General features: G+C 45.9%; 1 protein-coding gene across 1 annotated transcript in view; it reads right to left on the reverse strand.

Moving 5' to 3' along the window:
* The window catches only part of TP53BP2 (tumor protein p53 binding protein 2), a gene marked incomplete in the record, with an annotated part of 51,441 nt that overhangs the window by 12,369 nt on the left and 14,615 nt on the right, over positions 1–24,457 (reverse strand). The window contains 3 exon segments of the mRNA XM_070055374.1: positions 4,439–4,521; positions 8,249–8,362; positions 14,108–14,255. Of these exon segments, the coding sequence (XP_069911475.1) occupies positions 4,439–4,521; positions 8,249–8,362; positions 14,108–14,255 (345 nt within the window).

Genomic DNA, 24,457 nt, shown 5'->3' on the forward strand with positions numbered 1-24,457 from the left:
GCACCGGTTCAAAACCCGGCTGCACCACTTCCCATCCAGCTCTCTGCTATGGCCTGGGAAAGCAGCAGCAGATGGCCCAAGTCCTTAGGCTCCTGCACCCGCATGGGAGACCGAGAAGCTCCTGGCTCCTGGCTTCGGATCGGTACAGTCCCGGCCATTGTGACCGACTGGGGAGTGAACCATCGGATGGAAGACCTCTCTCTCTCTCTCTCTCTCTCTCTCTCTGGCTCTCCTCTCTCTCTGTGTAACTCTGACTCTCAAATAAAAAAATCTTAAAAAAAAAGAAGAAGAAGAAGAAGAAGAAGAGTAGTGTTTAATTAGATTAAACAATACTGGGGCATCAGCAGCAAACTCAGAATACAGTCATCAGAACTTCACTTAAAAACATACTAACACTAAAACATCAAGATACACTGGGTCATCGGGAACAAAATAACAATGTCCACTCTCACATCTATCCCATATTATCCCAGAGGTTCTAGTCAGTGCAATTAAATAAGAAACAAAGTGGCATCCCAATTGGTAAGAAACAAGTTAAACTGCCTTTCCTCAAAGACAGCATAATCATCTACAAAGAAAATCCTGTAAGTTATTTAGGATAAAAGGTCTGTAGGCCAAAAAAAAAAAAATCTATATCTATGTATTAGCAACAATCAGAAGTTGAAATTCTAAAATACTGCTTACAATAACATCAAAAATATGAATTACTTTAGGATAACAGATGTGCAAGACTTGGATACCGAAATTTCAAAACACTGCTTAGAGAAAGAAGACCTAAATAAATAGGCAGATATACCATGTTCATGAATTCAAAAGCTCCATATCAATACTGCAATGAATCTTCCCAAACTTATCTGTAGAGTCAACAGAATCCCAAAATCCCAGCAAACTTTTTTTTAAAGATTTATTTATTTATTTGAAAGGCAGAGTTTACAGAGACAAGACAGAGAGAAAGAGAGCGAGCCTCCATCTGCTGGTCCACTCCCCAAATGGCCAAACAGCTGGAGCTGTTCCAGGCCAAAGCCAGGAGCCAGGAGCTTCTTCCGGATCTCCCACGTGGGTAGCAGGGGCCCAATCACTTGGGCCCCTCTCTGCTTTGCTATCCTCTGCTGCTTTCCCTGGCACACCATCAAGGGAGATGGATCTGAAGTGGTGCAGATGGGACTTGAACTAGTACCTATGTGGGATGCCAGTGCTGCAGACAGTGGCTTTACCCAGTACACCAAAATGCCGGCCCTCCCAGCAAACATTTTTGCAAAAACTGATCGCCTGATGCTTAATTTCATACGGATGTGCAGAGCATCTAGAAGAGCCAAAAACAACTTTAAAAAGACTAGTTGGAGAACTTACACTATCTGACTTCAAGACATATGAAGTTCCAGTAACCAATACAGTGTGGTACTGACCTCAAGACAAGTAAGTAGATCAATGAAACATAGAGAGCACAAAATAAACCCACACATTTGAGGGGCAACTGTTGTTTGGACAAAAGTACAAGACCAACTGAGTAGAGAAAGAATAGTCTTTTTTGGGGGCCGGTGCCATGGCTCACTTGGTTAATTCTCCGCCTGCGGCGCCAGCATCCCATATGGGTGTCAGGTTCTAGTCCTGGTTGCTCCTCTTCCAGTCCAGCTCTCTGCTGTGGCCCGGGAGGGCAGTGGTTGGGCCCCTGCACCCGCATGGGAGACCAGGAGGAAGCTCCTGGCTCCTGGCTTCGGATTGGTGCAGCGCCGGCTGTAGTGGCCATTTGGGGAGTGAACCAACGGAAGGAAGACCTTTCTCTCTGTCTCTCTCTCTCTCACTGTCTATAACTCTATTTGTCAAATAAATTAAAAAAAAAAAAAAAGAATAGTCTTTTCAACAAACACTGCTTGTATAACTGGATATCCATATGCAAAACGAAATGAACAGTGACTCTCACACACATAAATGTTAACTCAAAAGGATCATAGATTTAAACGTGAATCCTAAAAAGAGAACAAAGGAAAAGGATCTATGATCTTGCATTAGACAAAAAGTTCTTACATAAAACACCAAAAGTATGCTTTGTTAAAGAACAAACTGATCAATTATACTTGATCAACATTGAGAACTTGTTCTTCAAAAAGACAGTGTTAGAAAAAAAGGACAGGGCTAGTGTCTGGCTCAGTGGTTAAGATGCCAGTGTCCCACATCACAGTGCTACAGCTCCTGTAGGAGACCTGGATTGAATTCCCAGGTCCTGGCTCCAGCTTTAGCTAGAGACATTTGGCAACTGAACCAGCAAATGAGCTCAGCTGCTCGCTCACTGTCTTGCTCTTGCTCTTGCTCTCTCTCTCGCTCTCGCTCTCTCTCTCTCTCCCTCTCAAACAATAAATAAATAAATTTTTTTATAAAGCACACGTCACATGCTGGGAAAGAAAACAAATGGGCAAAAGATTTAAACACATTATGCAGTGTATACATATAGTACAATTTTTATGTTAAAATTATTTAAAATTATTTTTTAAAAAAATTTGAACACTTTGCCAAAGAAGACACACAGAGGACAAATAAGCACATGAAAACATGTCCAGTACCATCAGCCACTAAATCAATACAGACACAGGGCATGATCAATACTCAGGTGTTAGAATGGCTAAAATTAAGAAGACCGACCATAACAATCACAGGCAAAGAAGTAAAAAAAAAAAAAAAAAAAAAACTGGAAGTCTCGAGTGGAAGTGAAAAACGACACAACTGCTTTGAGACAGTTGGGCAGCTTCTTAAAAAGTTAAGATACAAGTTAGTATACACCTACCATAAAACCCAGGTATCCCACTCCTAAGTATTTACTTACAAGAAATAAAAGCATATGTCCATAGTAATTTGATATAGAATAGCCAAAAACTGGAAACAACTCTGACTGCATCCATCAACAGGTGAATGGATAAACTCTGCTATACCCAGACAGTGAAATACCTCAGCAATAAAATCCTACCTTAAGTCAAAACTTAGAAAATTTAAACAGACCCAACTTACTGTACATCAATTCTACTTCCATAAACCTATTTTTAATTAAATGCCAGTATGTCAAGATGTACTCAAAAACCCTACTAATGGCTAAGAACATTTTGGTCATCTTTCTGTTGTTTGTTTATTAACAAAGATACCTTAGATCATAGAATAAAAACAGGAAAAATCTGAGTAGAAGCAAATGATATTTTGGATAATCCAAGCAGGCAAAAATTCACTATAGACTGAAGAAGGATAATTTAGCCAGTCCCTAATGGCATTAAAAATTCTGAGCTCTGTAAAGAAATGTCTTCAAGGTATACTAAGTACAACCGCTCAAATTCATACATAATAGCAAAAGCATTAACATGAGGAGTCCTCACAATGTTCATGGAATATGGGTATGATGAAAAATAACCGTGCATGGATTTCAAGACTTTCTGCACCAAAATAAGTATCTTTTAATTCCATTTTTCCATGAATTTCTTGAAGTACCTGACAGAGATAATTTTCCATTTTTAAAAAAGTGATTATAGTAACAAATAAAATCAAAAAACACATACTTCCTTGAACTTGCTCAACATTTCTTTTGTTATGCATCTGTATTACAGGGAGCATCTAATTTTTTTAAAAGAGCCAGGAAAGATCACTAAAAAAGTTTATATGATATAAATTTAAATATCATTTTTTTGAAGTTTACTTTTATTTATTTGAAAGGCAGAGTTAGAGAGAGGGGATGAGACAGAGAGAAAGATCTTCCATTTGCTGGTTCACTCCTCAAATGGCAGCCAACGGTCGGAGCTGGGCCAGGCCAAAGTCAGGAGCCTGGAATTCCAACTGGGTCTCCCATGTGGGCTGCAGGAACCCCATCATCGAGCTCTATTCCACTGCTTTCTCAGGTGCATTAGAAGGGAGCTGGATCAGAACTGGAGCGGCCAGGACTCAAACCAGCACTCACAGGGGATGCTGATGTCACAGGCGGTGGCTTAACTCTCCACGGCACAACTCCAGACTTTAAATATTCTTTTAAAAAGAGTCATCCTTGGGGTCAGCACTATGGTGTAGTAGGTTAAGCCTCTACCTGTGGCACTGGCATCCTGTCCTGGCTACTCCACTTCTGATCCAGCTCCCTGTCAATTGCCTAAGAAAGCAGTGGAAGATGGCTCAAGTGCTTGGGCCCTTGCACACACATGGGAAACCTGGAAGAAGCTCCTGGCTTTGGATCAGCCAACTCTGATCATTGTGGCCATTTGGAGAGTGAATCAACAGATAGAAGACCTTTCTCTGTGTCTCTCCCTCTCTCCATCTGTAACTCTGCCTCTCAAATAAATCAATAAGTCTTAAAAAAAAAAAAAAAAGTCATCCTTAACCCACAGAACAGCAAATAACAATGAATTAGACTTGAAGGATAAGAAAACAGTACCACTGTGACCCATATGATATGTACCAAAAAAAAACTACTTACACCATTCTCCTTTCTGCGATGTTCACCAGGAACTTTTACGCCATTTCTTTTTAAACCTGGATCCTGAAACCTTGGTCCACTCACTAAGGACAAAATTCAAAAACTATGCATTAATAACAGTGTTAACAGTTACTGTAAGCACCAGTTCATTTCTGAGTTTTGTTACTGCTATTGGATACATAAGTTGAACATATAAAAGTATTTTCCAATATCAATGGAGTTAAGATCTCATAATTCATCCTGTCTTATAAAATCAATTATATGGAGCAGTGAAGAATTAGCACTATGAAATATCACATGTCACCTTTATCACTAGTGAAATCGCCTGATTTACACATTAAAGGAGGAAAAATTCACGAAGCTAGTGAATTTCTGCTTGTGGGTTAATTTACACTATTTGCCTACAGTTGTTCCTCCTAGGTCTCTCTCTAGCTCCTCAGCAGTGAAATCCAGAGGGCAGTTGATTGAAGACTAAATCAATCCACCTTGTATCCATAAGCCAATGAAGACAGAACATGTGGTATGACAGTTACTTGGTTTATTGATAACACTTTGCATAAGCATACTATGAAGAGCTTTCCCATTTATTTAATTTAAAAAATTCCAATATTCTCGGTTTGGGAAACTACCAACAAACACTACAAAGTCTGCTTTTTTTGCTAAAAAAAATTTATCATTATCACTTAATACATCATTATAAAAACCATTAAAGAGATTATAAGAAATAATATCAACAAAGAGAATTTTTCAAATATATTAAGTTTATACCTGTACTTCCCAGAAATTAGGAAAATGATTAAACTACCTGCCAAGAAAATTTAGATTTGAAAAATAAAGTTTAAATTTCTTTTGAATCAAATGTTCATTATACCTGCCAGAAAGCTCAGGCAAATTCCCATGCCAATAAATGAGTGTGTATCCTCAAAGCAGTATCACATTTGCACCCAACTCTGACTTGCTAGCTTATTTTCAAAAGATTGCTCAATCCTCCAACAAGATAACTCAGGTGAACTCTGTCATAATATTTCTACAAGAAAAAATAGTTCTATAATTTAAGAATAATTGCTTTCTTAGATGCCTTGTCAAAGAAAGAGCACTTAATAGCTAGCTTCTCCTCTGTATAATCAGTTTCATAATTACAGTAAAAAGAAAAAGCTTTAAAAATAATTTCCTACACATTCTGGGTCAGAGTCCTGGTTAAACTGAAGAACCTGGTAACCATGTCCTGACCTTAATCTAGAAGTCTGGGCTAAAAAGAGTAAACAAACACCCCGCTAGAGGGACTGACCAGCATCCTGTTTTACCCCGGTTTCAACACTGCGGGGCATGGGTGGTGCACGCCACTGTAAAAACAGCTCCCAATCTCCAGATTCTATTTCTCACATTTCAAACACACTGAAACCACACATTGCACTGCTGAGGCGAGTTAATAATTCACCCAGCACCACACAGGAAGATGCCTGAACTGGTAAATGAACAGGTAAAATTCAACTCATTAAATAGAAAAGGATGCACCATGTATGCAGTAATGTAACTGAATAATAAAGTAAAAATATGATGCAAATGCCAATTTGCTTAAGGAAAAAATAATACATGCTCACTTGAAAAAAAATTACAGACACCAGTGGTACTGAAAGCCAGCCTGGCTGAGGTGAGGCCAGTTCCACTCCTGGCTCTGTCACTACAAGTCACTTAACCCCCAAGGATCAGCACTTCTCATCTAGAGAGTAGAAGAGGCCAGACCAAACTTAATTACTAATGGTCAGGTACCATGCACACACTTGTGCTAAAGCAGTAGTACTCAAAATGAGATTTCATGTTTGATAATTAACACCCATTACCTACATTTTTACTCCCAACTTTCTGTTTTAAAGAGTCCAACATTTGGGGCCAGCCTATGGTGCAGCAGGTTAAGCCGCTGCTTGTGGTGCCAGCATCCCATATGGGTTCTGGCTCAAGTCCCAGCTGCTCCACTTCCAATCCAGTTCCCTGCTGATGCACCTGGAAAGGCTGCAGAGGATGGCCCAAGTGCCTGAGCCCCTGCTACCCACATGGGAGACCTGGAAGAAGCTCCTGGCTCAAGGCTTCAGCCTGGCCCAGGCCTGGTTATTCTGGCCACTTAGGGAGTGAACCAGAGGATGGAAGTGATACCTCTCTCTCTGCTTTTCAAATAAATAAATCTTTAAATTTTTTTTTATAAATGCACAGTAACCCTGCTTTAACCAATGACTTCCTACCAAAAACAGAGCTCCCAGACGTCAGATCTGAGGCTGCTCATTCTGCCGTGCCCTGAGATCTCAGGGTCATGGGCAGGCAGCTGTGTCCCCAGTGTCTGCACTACTTCCACCCTCCTTCTTGCATGTCGCCTTCTACTCGCTCTGTCGTCTATAAACCAGTCACAGCCCTCGCTGGACACATAACCACCAGACTCCATTGTTTTCTGCCCCAAGTCCTGCCTTTGCTCTGGATGGCCTCACCACACAAGGGCCAGCCTCTCACTTCCACTCTAATTCAGGCTCACGTCAGAGATGACATCACCTACAAGTGTGCTACCTCTGAAATTTTAAATTCCAACATGCTACTTTTTGATCACAACTTTTTTTTTAAAGATTTTATTTATTTATTTGAGAGGCTGAGTAGCAGACAGCAAAAGGGAAAGACAGAGAGGTCTTCCATCTGCTGGTCCACTCCCTAAATGGCTGCAATGGCCAGAGCTGAGCTGATCCAAAGCCAGGAGCCAGGAGCTTCCTCTGGGTCTCCCACGCAGGTGCAGGGGCCCAAGTGCTTTCTTGGGCCATCTGCTGCTGCTGTCCCAGGCCACAGCAGAGAGCTGGCTTGAAAGACGAGCAGCAGGACTAGAACCTGCACCTTTATGAGATGCCGGTGCCACAGGCAGAGGATTATCAACTGCACCACAGCGCTGGCCCCCACAACGTCCTTTCAATCCACCCATCTCATGCGCTGCCTCTCATACACCTGTTCATTAACCCAGATGAAACCTGCTGTCTCTGAACAGTCTCCTCCCCAACAGGCCCTCTTGTTTTCACTTCTTCCCCATGCAGCTAAGATGTCACCTTGCCAATCCCTTCTTCCCCCCGTCCCACTGACCTGCCACTGAATTTGTCTGGAAAACCCCAACCCTGGGTCAGCCCCGCTGTCTCCTCTTACAACCCACCTGGGTGGCAGAGCACTGCTAGAAAACAGCCCGCCCCACACCGGGCCGCACTTAGCCCCAACCAGCCTCAGCGCTACTGGCAGTCAGTGCCCTGGTGAACACGTGCCCCGTTCCAAACAGCAGCTCGAGCTGCCCACCCACCTCTGTCACCATCATTTTCAGACTATTTTGCCTCTTACCTCAGAGAAATCAACTGTTTTCAGATGAGAAATCCCTCAACTTGCCGCCACAAAATGGCCATATTAACCACACCGGCCACCACTTTCTGTCTGTGGTAATGGAGGAGGGAGTCCCCATCTGGTGGAAGAGGAGTCTCTCCATGAGGGCTGAGACAGCAACCCACCCATGGTGCCCCCACCCCTGGTAGTTGCAACCTGCTGCCCCACCGACTCCTGCCCTCCTGCATGTAAAAGCTGTAGTCTAACCCCTCCCCTCTGCAGTTAAAACCAGACCTGCTCTCACCCTCACTGAGAGCCAGGTCTCAGAGGAGGGCTCTGTCCCCACTGCTTCAGCTTCCTCCCCTCACTCACCTCTCAAATAACCTGGGCTCCTCATCAAATGCCAGCTCATGCCCAGCCACTCCAGGAAACAGAAAAAGGCCGAGACATGGGTATGTTTCGTAGGACACTACCTACCAATGTCTCTGCTGGGGGCTCGTTCGTGACGAAGGAAGAAACGGACTTCATTCCTCTGACTTCCAAATCGTTGAAGAACATCAAACATTCGCTCGTTATCAGCAACTGGGCGTTCTAAAAGAAATGGGTGGGAATTCATCAGCAGGTAAAGGAAAGACACATTATCTACGTTTTCTATGGGTACAGGAAGGACAAACACGGCACCTGCCTATGGATACACGTTATCTACAGGTGAAAGAACTACAAACACAGCCTTCAAGCAAAATATGCATTATGGATGTAGGAAATAGCATCTTTGATTTTTTTTTCCCATTAAAAGAACTCAGAAAATGAGGTCTCACAGACCTCTGACACACATAATCACTGACAAACCAAAGGAGTCCTAGAAAGAGTAACGATCCAGGCCAGCCGGCAGGAGCAAGTCTTACTCAGTGGGCCCCACCAGCCACACGCAGAGGGGACATTTACCGTCTGTGGGTTCCATCAGTGTCTGTAATCTAAAAAACAACTATCTACATAGCCTATTCTATCTTTAAAAAATATGGTTTTTAATGTGGGCTGTAGTGAAGCTATTCCTAAGTTATCTTGCACACAATGTTTAGAAATCAGACTTGGCCATTTCCAAGCACAAGGCTATTTATTACTGCGAACTTAGGTCTCTCTGGCCCTCTTCCAGCACCTGAGCCAGTTGTCAGAACTCTGCTGGACACAGAAAGAAGAGCACAGCCCAACACCTGGTAAGCTGCAGCTGCTTCAGGAAAAACAATGTATTTTAAGCTCTCCTCAACAAATTTTCCAGTCTCAGGAAAGAGATCTAGATGCAAATATCAAACATACTGTTTGAGAAGACAACTGGTTAAAATCAAAAAGGTAATATTGTCAATATAATTTTTAAATATGGGATTGTGAAATGGCCCTAGAAAACTTGACACATTTATCAGTAATCAAAGACACTATCTCAGCACCTTAAATAAACACCGTGGCAGAAAATAGAGCAGCCAAGCCTTCAGCAGTCCATTAACCCGAACTTAATCTGCCTGGCTACAACGGAGTAAAATTCTGCTTCCACACTGACGTGACACAGATAACTCCCCTTCTATAAACCAACTAAGATGCCCCCCACAAAAGGAAACACCCACAGCTGAGGAGAAACCTTCCAAAAGAAATGTTGAGGCCGGCGCCGCGGCTCACTAGGCTAATCCTCCGCCTTGCGGCGCCGGCACACCGGGTTCTAGTCCCGGTCGGGGCGCCGGATTCTGTCCCAGTTGCCCCTCTTCCAGGCCAGCTCTCTGCTGTGGCCAGGGAGTGCAGTGGAGGATGGCCCAGGTCCTTGGGCCCTGCACCCCATGGGAGACCAGGAGAAGTACCTGGCTCCTGCCATTGGATCAGCGCGGTGCGCCGGCCGCAGCACGCTGGCCACGGCGGCCATTGAAGGGTGAACCAACGGCAAAGGAAGACCTTTCTCTCTTTCTCTCTCTCACTGTCTACTCTGCCTGTCAAAAAATAAAAAAAAAAAAAAAAGAAAAAGAAATGTTGAGGCCCTCCCCTTCCCCCAACAAAACACACACACACACACACACACACACACACAGTTGTATCCACAAGAAAGGAGGTGAACTAGCAGGTTCTGGGACTAGAGAAGGCAGAAGAGTGACCCATATTCCCCATTGGACTGCCCCGGCAGGAAGTGGGCCTTCTTACAAGCTGCAGGCACAAAGGTCCCAAGACCCGGCGTGGGCCTGCTCACCAAGGCGCTCCTGCTCTGTGGCTAGCGCCGGGTGGCATCCAGGCATCCTTTCCCCTCTGTCACTGCGCTGACTGACTGCAACACATTCAGAGGCTGAGACTGCTCTTCCTGTGCACTGTAAGATACCTGAATGCAGGTAACCTTTTCTGTATCCCCAAAACCAAGCACAGTCCCTAGTACCAAGTAAGCATCTAGGAAATACTCACTGAGTAGCAAGAAATGGAAACAAAAGAAGGGGAAAAGGAAAGACAAAGTAAGACATATAACATCTATAGAATGAATAACAGAACACATCTACTTCTTTGGCGTGAGGAGGAATTTTCCAATAGCACAGACAGAGGTCTGAGATCCAGAAGAGTTTGTTAAATGCCCACGAATCCAGAGAGACACAAATGCCTTCATGAGCAGAGGATGTAACAAAACAATCTGAAAGGATGGGAACCCAACGACTAAGAAACAAATGGAAAAATGGCCAAAATGCAAGTTTAAACCAAAAGCTAGTTTAGAAAAGTTTAGAAAAAGTACCATATTACTACAATAATTGTTGATGAGGGATAGTTTTAGAAGTTACGGCAAAGACCAGGAGCTGATACAGCATTTGTGGAGAGAAATGTGAAAACACAAGGAGGAGTCTTCAAAAGGCTCATGAGAAAATGCCCATTATGAAAAAATAATGTAGCTTTCAGAATTTTTTTCACACCTAAATATAAACTGATCTTTTGAATCAATTCTCCCACGAACCTTCTGAACTACCCTCATACATGCCATATTATTTATTTATTTATTTATTTGGAAGTCAGAGTTACACAGAGAGAGAAGAAGAAGAGAGAGAGAGAGATGTGGGGGGATTAACCAAGTGAGCCACGGCACCGGCCCCAGTATTTATCAAGCTCCTACGATCCTACGAGGTCTCAGACACTACCCTTGGGCTGGAGACACAGGCTAAACAGCATCTCTCTCTCTCTCTCTCTCTCTCTCTCTCTCTCTCTCTCCTTAGGTACTCTAGTGTAAAGTGAGGTTATAGGTATTAAATAGTCAGTAAGGGGCGGTGCTGTGAAGTAACAGGTAAAGCCGCCACCTGCAGTGCCCGCATCCCACATGGGCGCCAGTTCAAGTCACGGCTGCTCCACTTCCCATCCAGCTCTCTGCTATGGCCTATGAAAACAGTAGAAGATGGCCCAAGCACCTGGGCCCCTGCACCCATGTGGAAGACCCAGAGGAAGCCCCTGGCTCCTGGCTTTGGATCGGCACAGCTCTGGGCCTTTGCGGTCATTTGGGGAGCAAACCAGCAGATAGAAGACCTCTCTCTCTGCCTTTCTTCTCTCTCTGTATAATTCTGCCTTTCAAATAAATAAATTTAATAAATCTTTTTTTAAAAAAAGTCAATAAAAGACACACACAAGTCAGAGAGTAACATGGTCTGTAGATGATTAAATCAGGGTGATGTGGGCTGAAGCCAAGAACACCACCTAGGTCTCCCATGTAGGCAGCAGGAACCCAAGTACTTGGGCCACCATCAGCTGCCTTCCCAGGCCATTAGCAGGAAGAGGGTTGGAAGCAGAGAAGCCAGGACTCACACCAAGCACTCAGATACGGAATGTGAGCATCCCAAGCAGCAGCTTAACCAGCTGCACCACAACATCCACCACCTCGTGGCTATTTAAGCAGCTTGCTCAGAAAAAGCCTTTCCAAGAAGGTACCATTTTAGCTGAAATCCCAATGAGCAGAAGGAACTGGCAATGACAAAACCTGGAGAGAAAGCGATTTAGGCAGTGGGCAATACAGACACTTAAAGCCTAGTACCAAGGGTTCTAAAGGGGAAGGGGGTAGAGCTTAGGAATATTTTTAAAAGCTGGAATGAGGGACAGGTACGGTGGCACAGTGAGTTAAACCACAACTTGGAACATCTACATCCCACATCAGAGTGCCTGGATCCAGGCCCATTTCTGCTTTTGAGCCAGTGCCTATCGATGAGGACCTTGAGAAACAGCAGGTGCTGGTCTAAGTACCTGCGTCCCCACCACCAATGCGGGAGACCCCATGGAGTTCCCAACTCCTGGGTCTGGCCTGGCCCAGCCCCTGTTGTTACAGGCATTTGGGAAGTGAACCAGTAAACAGAAGATCTCTGTTTCTTTCTGTCACCTCCCTTTCAAATAAGTAAAACTGAAAAGCCACAGGAGGCAGCAAGGAGGAAAATGGTACCAGATGACAGCAAAGACAGTGAATCTATCAGGCTTTTATCCTGAGTGGAAGAAAAGCCACAAAAGAGTTTTAGGCCGGCACCATGGCTCACAAGGCTAATCTTCCCCCTGCGGCGCTGGCACACAGGGTTCTAGTCCCGGTCGGGGCGCCGGATTCTGTCCCGGTTGCTCCTCTTCCAGTCCAGCTCTCTGCTGTGGCCCAGGAGTGCAGTGGAGGATGGCCCAGGTCCTTGGGCCCTGCACCCCCATGGGAGACCAGGAGGAAGCACCTGGCTCCTGGCTTCGGATCGGCGCAGCACACCAGCCGCAATGTGCCGACCGTGGTGGCCACTTTGGGGGTGAACCAACAGAAAAAGGAAGACCTTTCTCTCTGTCTCTCTCTAACTCTGCCTGTCAAAACAACAAAAAAAAAAGTTTTAAACAGGATAAAGTATCCAATTTTCTTTCTTTTTTTAAGATTTATTTATTGGAGCCCGTTCTGTGGCGTAGCGGGTAAAACCGCTGCCTGTAGTGCTGGCATCCGATATGGGCACCAGTTTGAGTCCCAGCTGCTCCACTTCGGATCCAGTTCTCTGTTAGGGCCTGGGAAAGCAGTAGAAGATGGTCCAAGTCCTTGGGCCCCTGCACCCATGTGGAAGACCCAGAAGAGGCTCCTGGTTCCTGGCTTTGGATTGGCAAAGCTCTGGCCATTGCGGCCAATTGGGGAGTGAACCAGAGGACGGAAGACCTTGCTCTCTCTGACTCTCCTTCTCTCTCTGTGTAACTCTGACTTTGAAATAAATAAATAAATCTTTTTAAAAAGATTATTTATTTGGAAAGCAGAATTATAGAGAAGCAGAGGCAGAGAGAGAGAGTATTCCATCCTCTGGTTCACTCTTCAAATGGCCACAACGGCCGGAGCTGGGCTGATCTGATGCCAGGAGCCAGGAGCCTTCTCCGGGTCTCCCACATGGGTGCAGGGGCCCAAGGAACCTGGGCAATCTTCTACTGCTTTCCCAGGCCACAGCAGAGCTGGGTCAGAAGTGGAGCAGCCAGGTCTCGAACCAGGGACCATATGGGATGCTAGTATGGCAAGCCCCGGCCAACAATTTTCATTTTTAAAAGGTTATTTGGGCTTTTTCTGTGCAAATGATCTATTCAGCTCCTATGTGAAGGGAAACAAAAAATAAATATGCACAGAGCATGCTACAGCCCTTCTAGAACATTTGACTGTAGGAAAGAGGAATAAAAGGACTTCCCTGGTAAGACGTGAGGGCTCAGCAGGAGCCAGATAATGTAGAGGGGGTGCACTCAGGGACCACAGTGTGGAACCTGCCCCGAGGATGCCCAGTACCCACAGGAGAAAGGAGACAGGGAGTCTACTCAGAGGTGCAGGACCAAGGCAGAAATGATGAAAAACTACTCCCCCATCTACAAACTCCTGTGCAGCCAGAAAGAAACCAGGATGTCCCATGTTAGAGCTCCAGAAACTCAGAGTGAGACCAACTGCAAGGCTTCCACCATGGCCTCCTGCCACTGAACTTCCTCATCACTAAGCTGCTCTCCCCCGGGCCTACGGGACTCAAAGATTAGGCAGAATGTCCAAGTTCTTGTTAAGTAAAGCCTACACACACACACACACACACATACACACACAGCACCACACGTGACTGTAGCAACTCTGAAGCTTCCCCAGGTACATTAGTCACCTGACCTATGACCTCTGATATTTTATTCTGCAGCGTCTTCATTTAACTGCAGAAAAACAGTTAAAGACTCCATGTCACACAACAAGCCAGACTGAGAACCCCATTTCTGACTGACACTACTCCAGGCTCTGAGTGCAAACACGGACATTCACACATAGCACTGTGCTCAACCCGACAGTGAGACAAGACAGCAGAACTAAGGCACAGGGCATCCGCCTCCTACCGCAGCCACACCACACTTCAGCCAGGTGGCACTCGCTCTCGCCGGGCTCTTTGCATAGATCCACCACATCACGGCACGATGTCTCCGGGGTAACTGGAACTTCTGTGAAGTGCTGCTCGTTGTTACTGAGGTATACGGTGAGAAACATCTGGAAACGGGAAGAGAAACACTGAGGTTACTGTACTGTCTGCAGCGGTGGTATTCCCCTTAGATCCTGTCTTCCCAGGGAATCTCAGTAGGGAGTGCAAGTGGACGGCACCACAGCCTGGCGGTCCCCTAGCCCATGTGGGACCAGAGGACCTGCCCTCTCCCTGCAGTGCCTGCGGCGTCCTGAGGGACCCCGGAGTACAAATTGGCTCACAGCCCAGTACGACTCCCATCAAATTTGTTTTATTTGTGCTATTTATCAAACACTTCTGTAGTTTTTAGTATGTGCCCACCAACACTACAAATAAATTCTGCTACCAGTCCCTAAGGGTTGCTCAGAAGATCCCACACCCTGAAACTTATGACACACAGGCACTTTCTGGAAGGATGATTAGGAAGCTAACTCAACAGCTTCTGGAGGAGATGGGGACAGGAGACAGAACTGGAGGGAATCTCGCCTTTATATCATGCGCACACGTCCCTATTCAAAAACTGGTGTTTTTAACCTAAGATGTTTTAATCAAATTAAGTAACCCACTTTCAAGTATAAGATTTCATTAGTAAGGTATAAGCAGAAATGATAAGCTATTAAGCTAAAATTTACCTGAATATTCAGATAAGCAGAAAATTAAAATTCATTAAAAATCTTTCTCCCAGTACAAAGAAAGACTGTATTTTAAAAACACTGCTACTAAAGAATTCAAGCTTTCACACCTATTAAATTACAAAAATATTTTGCTAACTCCCAATGCTGAAGAAACTGAGTGAAACAGCAAATAAATTTTTGTTAGGAATACAAATGACTAAACCTCTACGATCACACAGTTCAATGAATACACACTCCATGCAAATCAATACATATGAGGATATAAAAAGCAGTAATAATTTCAAAGAGTTATCCCACTGCAAGAATTTATCCTGGGAAAATAATTTTTTTAAGATTTATTTATTTATTTGAAGGTCAGAGTTACACAGAGAGAAGAGAGGCAGAGAGGGGTCTTCCATCCGATGATCCACTCCCTAGAGGGCCGCAATGGCCGGAGCTGCGCCGATCCAAAGCCAGGAGTCAGGAGTTTCTTCCAAGTCTCCCACCTGGTGCAGGGGCCCAAGGATGTGGGCCATCCTCCACTGCTTTCCCAGGCCACAGCAGAGAGCAGAGAGCTGGATCAGAAGAGGAGCAGCCAGGATTAGAACTGGCACCCATATGGGATGCCAGCGCTTCATGCCAGGGCATTAACCCGCTGCGCCACAGTGCCGGCCCCGGGAAAATAATTCTAACTAAAGAAAGAGTGCAATGTCTATGGCACATGCACTTGATGGGCTGGGACAGTCTTTTATAATAGTTAACGAGCATGCTAAACCCTGGGGAGAGCTGGAGCTCAAAGATTACTACAGAAATAGCAGAGTGAGTGGGATCGGGCTGTGGAAACAAGAACGTCATCTAGCAGCCACAGGGTCTGCCAACAGTCATACAACCTCTCCTTCCAGCTTAAACTTCTCCACCTGTGACCCCAGAATCGTGAAAGCTACACCAGACTAAGGGGGTGCCTGTGGAGAGGTGAGGGTGGAAACTGGCTTAGCCACGGGCTCAGGTGCTTCAAGATCTGGTCAGAGTTAGGAGGACACATGCACAGGGAAAGCAGAGGGCTGGCAGCTGTGGAGCTCCTTTTTGTACTAAAACCATGTTTCCAGAAGAAGCCAAAGTTTCCACTTTTTGTAACCAAAGCTCTTAACTCTCACATCTATAACATAAAGTGTAACTCAGAAAAACAGTGGATACTGTTTGAAGAAATGATCTTTTTAAAACCTTTATGGAGTTTTCCAATATAAGCCCAGAAGCTTTCAAGTTAACTGGAAAGTTTTTCATGTTCCAACAAACAGTACTACTATTTTTTTTTTTTTTTTTTTTTTTTTTTTTTTTAGTGTTTATTTACTTACATGAAAGGCAGAATCAAAGGGAAAGAGAATGGGAGAGTCAGGGAGAGATATCTTCCATCCACTGGTTCACTCCCCAAATAGTTGCAGTGGCCAGACCTGGGCTGATCCGAAGCCAGGAGCCAGGAGCTTCTTCCATTTCTCTCACGTGGGTGAGAGAAGGGCCCAAGTAGAATAGCAATAGATGACGACCCAGAATATAGAAGATGACCCAGAATATAGAAGAATAGCAGTAGTAGCACCCAAGAAGGGTGCAAAGGCCCAAGTACCTGGGTCATCTTCTATTGCTTTTCCAGGTGCATTAGCAGGGAGATGTATAAGTACAGCAGTCAGGACTCAAATCAGTGCCCATACGGGATGCCAGCACTGCAGATGGCAACTTAACCCACTACACCACAGCGCCGGCCCCTAAACTGTACTACTTAAAGATAGTTTTAGGCCTCAACTTAGCCAACAAGATAGCACTTAAAACTGCTACACAGAAATCAAAAAACCTTGAAAAATAATGAAGATTAATGAAGCTTGCATAATTCTACCCTACCACTGCTCTGGCCAAAAGAGACCACATATTTAATGATGGAGACCAATAACTGATATGTTAAAATCAAACAGTACCTCGCCATACTCCCCAATGTCTGTCACTTTAAAAACAGTAACCGCTCTCAACGTAAATATGCTGGAGACACTGTCTACATACTGAACACACGCTATATCAACAAAGGAGAGGCTATTATGAAAATTAATGGCACACTTCACCTTTTAGTGCTTTCAAACACATTATCTCAGAAATTTACATCAACTCAGATAAGCAGAGCAGGTATTATTTTCTCTTTATAAATGAAGACGGACTCAGAAGTGAGCTACTTTGCCACTGAAATGAGAAGGTCAAGGTACAATTCTGCTCCTCTGCTCTTTGTTGTACTCTTTAAGCTGTCCTTTATAGCAGGAAGATATCAAGAAATGCTCCAATTAACAATGGCAACCCAAATTTTAATGGAGATCTGGCCTTTTACTTTCTGGCAAACCACCGGCTTCATTTTTTAAAAGTATAGTTACTGGCATGTGCATCAGGCCTAGCAGTTAGGACACCCATGACCCACATCAGGATATCCGTATCAAGGCCTTGCTTCAGCTGCAGAGTCTAACATCCTGCTAATGCAGGCCCTGGGAGGCAGCAGGGATGGCTCAAGTGACTGGCTCCCCATCACATACATGGATGACCAAGAGTGAGTTCCTGGCTCTTGCCTCTGACCCAGCACAGCTCCATCCACTGCAGACGTCTGAGGAATGAATCTCAGTCTCTCACAATCTCTCTCCCAAATAAAAAAAAAATTAAATTTTAAAATGGAGTTCAATTACAGCTAAGAATGATGAGAGATGCGTTCCCTTTAAGGTTACTTTTCCCACAGGATTAACCTGGCACAAATGGCAAGTGCATGACTTGACCCCACTGCCACCTTGCACGTATGAAGACTGCCTCTGTGGGGATTTTAGTGCCTGTACTGTGGTCTCGATGCTAGGCAAGCACCATGACATTTCTGCGGACTGCCAGGGAGGAGATCTGAGGTCACTCTTAATTAGAGAACAACCTCAGGGAATTAAGTTCACCTCCTCATCTTCAAAATGAGAGTGTTTAGTTCCCCAGTAGCCACCACTTAAGAAGTGTTTACCAGGCGCCAATAGAGGCCAGCATTTTGCAACTGCCTGCCAGGTGTCACATGATCTGCCCACACCAATGCCCATGCCCCATTACCTTTTAAGCCTCATCTCCTTCTAACCCCCCCCCCCATCTTCTCTGCTCCCCCAGCATCCCCTGTTCCTCGAATGGACCAGGTATGCTCCCACCTGGGAGCCGTGCACTTGCTGCTGCTGTCTGCAGTGCTCTCTGCACTGTGCCAACACAGCTCCTTTCCACATTTCCTCAGGTCTTAACTCCAATGTCACCTCTTCCTGAGGCCTTCCCTAGCCACTCCCCCTAAATTCCAGCAGCAAACACACACCCTGGCTCGCTCCCCGGATTTTTCTCTCCTTGGCACAGTAGCTAACATACCCCGTATTACACTAATCTCATTTTTATAACCTGGCTTCCCTACTAGAACATAAGCTCCTAACACTCGAGGGTTTTGTCTTTGTGCAGTGCCATAACCTCAGCACCTAGAACTGTGTCTGGGTGTCACAGCAGGTGTCAAATCCTGCCGATGTTACTGCAGTTGACTGATGAAGACACTGAAGCACAGAGAGATCAAGTGACTTGCCCAGGCCACGCAGCTATTAAATGGCAAAGCCAAGATCCAAATCCAACCTTGTCCACAGCCTGAGCTCCAGCCACTACTGTTACCTTGCTGTCCCTTTCCTCAGTAGTATCCATATAGAAGAATAATGGCCACACAGTGCCAACTGCATCACTGCCACTCACTGCTTTCAGGGCAGAACCTCACGCCACCGGACCTCCGGGTTTTTCTCACAATGACGTTTCTCTCACGGAAGGCTTGCATGGGTAGCCTGCCTGCCTGCAGGAAAAGGGAGAGCTCACTTCATCACATCCAGTACGCCGTCACGTGTAAGGCACAGCCAGACTAGTGCTGCGAGCTGTGAAGTGAGGGCAGCACATCTTGGAGCCAGTAGGGGGAAAATAGGAAAGAAAAGGACCTTTTTTTCAGGAATTGCTAAACGGTGCAACGTACAGAGAGCGGCAAAGCCAAACACCCTGAAATTACGGAGCGGCCTTCTCATCTCTTCCCTGCAAAAGCCGTCTTACTTCTGTCCCAGCACTCCTTTCGTTCAGTATGTATGGATCATCCACTGTATGATCTGGGCTCTAATGCAGAAATAATCAGAAACAGCTAACACTGCACACAGTCCAAAGCTGAGAGAGAATTGTGTGGAGAGGGACATCCCAGCCCACAGGAGACCCCGGGGAGGGAGGGAGAGGAGTAAAAACCGCCCCCACCTTATGTCCTCCAACGAGTTCCCACTGGGCAAACCTAGCTAGAAGCCAGATGGCGAGAGAAGCCACTGATGCGGTTTCTGGAAGTCATCCTCCTGAGGCATGAAGCAGGGCAGGGGAGATACAGAGTGAAGACAGAGGGTAGGGGGAACAAGCAAAAGGCGGCCAGCATGACAGCATTCCTCTCCCTACTCTGCAGTCAGAGAGGGCTCTGGGAGATCAAGCAACCAGCTCAATGCAGTGAGGGCACAAGACTAGGTCTCAAAGACCATACCATGCAGAGGGAAGGGAACCTCGGTCACCTCTGCGGAAGGGGAAGGCCACAGCAGAGGGAACAAGAGGAAAGGATTACAGGAGATTAATTCAGCGAGGCAAGCGGAAGCCAGATATGCATGTGTTTATAGGCCAAAGGTTTGCAAACCTGGGCATGGACACAGGGTTGTTAAGCATAGATGCTGGGACACACCCTAAGAATTTCTGATTCATAGGTCTAGGGTGTTGACCGAGAATTCCACATTTCCTAACCACCTCCCAGGCGATGCTGATGTGCTAGTCTAGAAACCACACACTGAGAACCACTGCCTAAGACCACAGCAAGGGAGCTGGATTTTAATTTTGAGACCACTGGAGGCAAATCATTAGAGACAGAAAGTAGATTAGTGGTTGCCAGGGGCTGCAGGAAGTAGAAATGGAGGGTGATTGCTAACAGGTACAAGACAACTTTCTGGAGTGATGAAAAATTTTGGAAATTGCAGCAATAGTGGCACAACCTGTGACTACAATAAAAACCAGAGTTCCATACTTCAAAAGGGTAAAAATTTCATGATATGTGAGTTATGTCTCAATTTTTTTTCAAAAGGAGGTCACTGGAGGGTTTTGAACAGGGTGTGCAAATGATCTATGTTACTTTTTTTTTTTTTTTTTTTTTTGACAGGCAGAGTGGACAGTGAGAGAGAGAGAGACAGAGAGAGAAAGGTCTTCCCTTGCCGTTGGTTCACCCTCCAATGGCCGCCGCTGCAGCCGGCGCACCGCGCTGATCCGATGGCAGGAGCCAGGAGCCAGGTGCTTTTCCTGGTCTCCCATGGGGTGCAGGGCCCAAGCACCTGGGCCATCCTCCACTGCACTCCCTGGCCATAGCAGAGAGCTGGCCTGGAAGAGGGGCAACCGGGACAGAATCCGGCGCCCCGACCGGGACTAGAACCCGGTGTGCCAGCGCCGCAAGGTGGAGGATTAGCCTATTGAGCCACGGCGCCGGCCCATCTATGTTACTTTTTAAAAAACTCAATTCTGGCTGCTGCATGAATGACTGGAGGGAGCCAGGGAAGGAAGCCCACTTAAGAGGTCAATGTGGTACCAGCCCCTGGCTCCTATATGGGTACTAGTTGGAGTCCCAGCTACTCCTCTTCTATCCATTTCCCTGCTAACAGCCTGGGAAAACAGCAGAAGATGCCCCAGGTCCTTGGGCCTCTCACCTGTGTGGGAGACCCAGAAGAAGCTCCTGGCTTCGGATCAGCTTCGGATTGAGCCCAGCTCAAGCCGTTTTGGTCATTTGGGCAGTGAACAAGCGGACAGAAGATTTCTCCTTCTCTCTGTCCGTAATTCTGCCTCTCAAATAAATAAATCGTTAAAAGAGAGAGAGGGGTAGATGCAGCCCCACTCAGTAATATGATTGTAGCACAGACTGTGGAAAACAGCAAAGGTGGCAAGAAAGACCTGGATTTCAGTCACATTTTGAAGGCAGAGCTATCAGCACTTACTCAATGGACAGGCTATGGGATGTGAAGGCAGAGAGGAATCAAGATGAATCTGGACTTGCAGATTAACCAACTGGATCAAAAGGGGTATAATGTATTGAGATGAGGAAGGAGGAACAGGCCAAAGGAGGGCCCACAAGACAGGGACTTCAAAATCCAATGAGACAACTAGCAGACATTATTCAGGACATGTGAGGAAATAGGTAAATGCTTGCACTTGACATCAAGAGACCAGATCAGAGCAGCCAGACAGGAAACCGAGCTGAGGACTGTGCTTTGGGCTAGTTGACAACAACCCAGCGTCCCAGAGCAGATGCAAGCCAGCCGAGGAACCTGAGCAAGAGTCATCAGTAAAAAAACAGAAACCCAGGAGTGTGGTGCAGCAGAAACCATGTTAAAGAACATATTTCAGGGGCCGGCGCTGTGCATAGTGGGTAAAGTTGCCACCTGCATTGCTGGCATCCCATATGGGCACCTGTTCTAGTCCCGGCTGCTCACTTTTGATTCCGCTCTCTTCTATGGCCTGGGAAAGCAGTGGAAGATGGCCCAAATCCTTGAGCTCCTGTACCCACATGGGAGACCCAGAGGAAGCTCCTGGCTCCTGGTTTCGGATCGGCACAGCTCCAGCCGTTGCGGCCATCTGGGGAGTGAACGAGCGGATGGAAGACCTCTCTTTCTCTCTCTGTCTCTTTCTCTCTCTGTGTACTCTGTCATTCAAATAAATAAAATAAATCTTTCTAAAAAAAGATTTTTTATTTACTTGAAAGTCAGAGTACACAGAGAGGTAGAGACAGAGAGAGAAGTCTTCCATCTGCTGGTTCACTCCCCAGATGGCCAGAGCTGCGCCGATCAGAAGCCAGGAGCCAGGAGCTTCCTCCAGGTCTCCCACGCAGGTGCAGGGGCCCAAGGACTTGGGCCATCCTCCACTGCTTTCCTATAACTATACTTCCTATAACCTCACCAAGCTAAAACACCTCTCATGGTACACAGAAAGAGGATTTAACTAAGAAACAGCAACATCAACCAAAGCATCCAGTCTCTCAAACCCATACACACAGACAACCCCACCACAGCTTAGAACACAGGAAAGAGTTCAGAAATGAGATGTAGGTTGTTCCAGTCTTCTGGAATCTTCTGCCTCCCGCTCCTCAGGGAATGTACCCCAAGAGCACCGGCAGATTTGATCCCTAATTCAGACATGCTCTTGTCTCAGCTGTGGCCAGGCTGCCACCCTCTCCAAGAAGTATGCTATGCTGTTTGGTGGTCTCACCTAGGACTGTTCCTTCAGGTATCCCCCGTCTCTGAGGGGGCAACCCTTAGGGGTCTTGGAGGAGCCCCTCTCAGGAGCCATGGGGACACTACATCGCTGAGTCTCCCCAATAGTGCATTCCAACCTTATAACAGTTGTCAGAGGCCCCTTATGATTTCTGAGCTGCATCTGTCACCAAGAGTTTACTCTTGGGGCCACTATACTGCTTTGTAAAATCTCCACCCATTATCCTAGGTAATGTCTGCCAAGGTTCTGTTAAGGCTCAATTTTTTTAAAAAAGAGCCACAGAGAGGCAGAGAAAAAGAGAGAGAGAGAGAGAGAGAGAGAGAGAGAGAGAGAGAGAAAGAGGTCTTCCATCCACTGGTTCATTCCCCAAATGGCCACAACAGCCGGAACTGGGCCAATCTGAAGCCAGGAGCTTTTTCCAGGTCTCCCATGTGGGTACAGGGGCCCAAATACTTGGGCCATCTTCTACTGCTTTCCCAGGTCATAGCAGAGAGCTGGATCAGAACAGGAGCAGCGAACTTGAACTGGGCTCAATGTTAAACCTACTTCCACACTAAATGAGTGTATTACTTTTTCTCATGCCATATTTCTGACATCAGCTCAATAGTTTCTATCAGCCAAATTTAATTATTTAATGCAAAATCAGAAAAGTCACATCAATGGGATTTTCTTTTTTACATCACAGTTTCTCTGGTGATGTATAGTTAAGTTAGAATTTGGAAATCAACAACAAGCACATGAAGTCTCAATCCCATCTGAACAATACTCTGTCAAAGTTAATCAGTCACACATGGAGTATACTGGCCATTCACTCAGTATCTAGAGTACACACTCACATGCGGAGCTGGCCAACATTCTTGGGAGGAAACGATACACTATGAAAGGCTTACATTAACTGACAGGAAAATTCACTACATTCTGAAAACCAGGGTGTCATCAACAAGCGGTCTGCCAATCAACTTCTTCACATGCGTGTGTGAGCTAACAGCTCCACCCTGAGACGCACAGGCGTGATCAGAAGAAGCTCCTGGCTCTGTCTTCCTCTCAACTCCTTGCTGACTTCAACACCTTCCATTCATTCATCCATTTGTATTTACAGGGCACACAAGCAAGTTTAGACAACAGAAATAAAGTGATGAGAAAGCTTGCATCCTTTTCAGCAGAGAGAACAGTAATACACAGGGACACCAAAGTCCACAGAGTGACATGGTAGAGAATTACAAAAGAAAGGCAGGAGGCTGGTGCCACGGCTCACTAGGCTAATCCTCTGCCTTGCGGCGCCGGCACACCGGGTTCTAGTCCTGGTCGAGGCACCGGATTCTGTCCCAATTGCCCCTCTTCCAGGCCAGCTCTCTGCTGTGGTCCGGGAGTGCAGTGGAGAATGGCCCAAGTGGTTGGGCCCTGAACCCGCATGGGAGACCAGGAGAAGCACCTGGCTCCCGGCTTCGGATCAGTGAGGTGCGCCGGCCGCAGCGGCCATTGGAGGGTGAACCAACGGTAAAGGAAGACCTTTCTCTCTCTCTCTCTCTCACTGTCTACACTGCCTGTCAAAATTTTAAAAAGAAAAAAAAAAAAAAGGTGGGAAAGACAGTTGCATAATCATGATGGGGAAGGGGACATCCAAGCTGGCAGTGAAAAAGCTGTGCACTTGCAACATGTAGGGGAAGGCATCCCATGAAAAGGCCCTGCCTGGGAAGGAGCTAGGACTGCTCCACGACTAGACTGAACGCCACTGCTCTGGAGACGGGGGCCTGTGCCAGTGCCAGTGCCAGTGGACGGCCACTGGGCCCCACCTCACACGGCACCCTTGTGTCAGGAACAAGGAGTGCAGGCTTTGCTGCGAGGGAGTGGGCACTGGAGCAGTGGTTCTCAAAGTGTGGCCCTCGCCAGCAGCAGCCGCATCACCGGGGAACCTGTCAGAACACAACATCCCAGGCTTTCTAAATCAGAAACACAGGGGTAATCACAAGTTTGAGAATCACTGCATTAGATGACTTTTCCACAAGAAAATAACAAAAAGCTAGGTTTGCGTGATCCGCTATAAGCAATGGATAGCATTAGTTGTTTACTAGTAGATAATAGCAATATACATCAACTGTACAGTGTATTAATCATTATAATGCCAGAGATAACCCAATAACAGCAGAACACCATGATCCATAACACCAGAATGTATCTTGCATATTTTGAATTTAAGAAAATTCCAATAATAAAAAATAAAGGATGAGTATCCCTTATTGCAAATGCTTGGAAACAGAGTATTTTAGATTTGGGATTTTTCCCCCAGATTT

The sequence above is a fragment of the Oryctolagus cuniculus genome, chromosome 13 (assembly GCF_964237555.1).
Source record: "Oryctolagus cuniculus chromosome 13, mOryCun1.1, whole genome shotgun sequence".
Lineage (NCBI taxonomy): Eukaryota > Metazoa > Chordata > Mammalia > Lagomorpha > Leporidae > Oryctolagus > Oryctolagus cuniculus.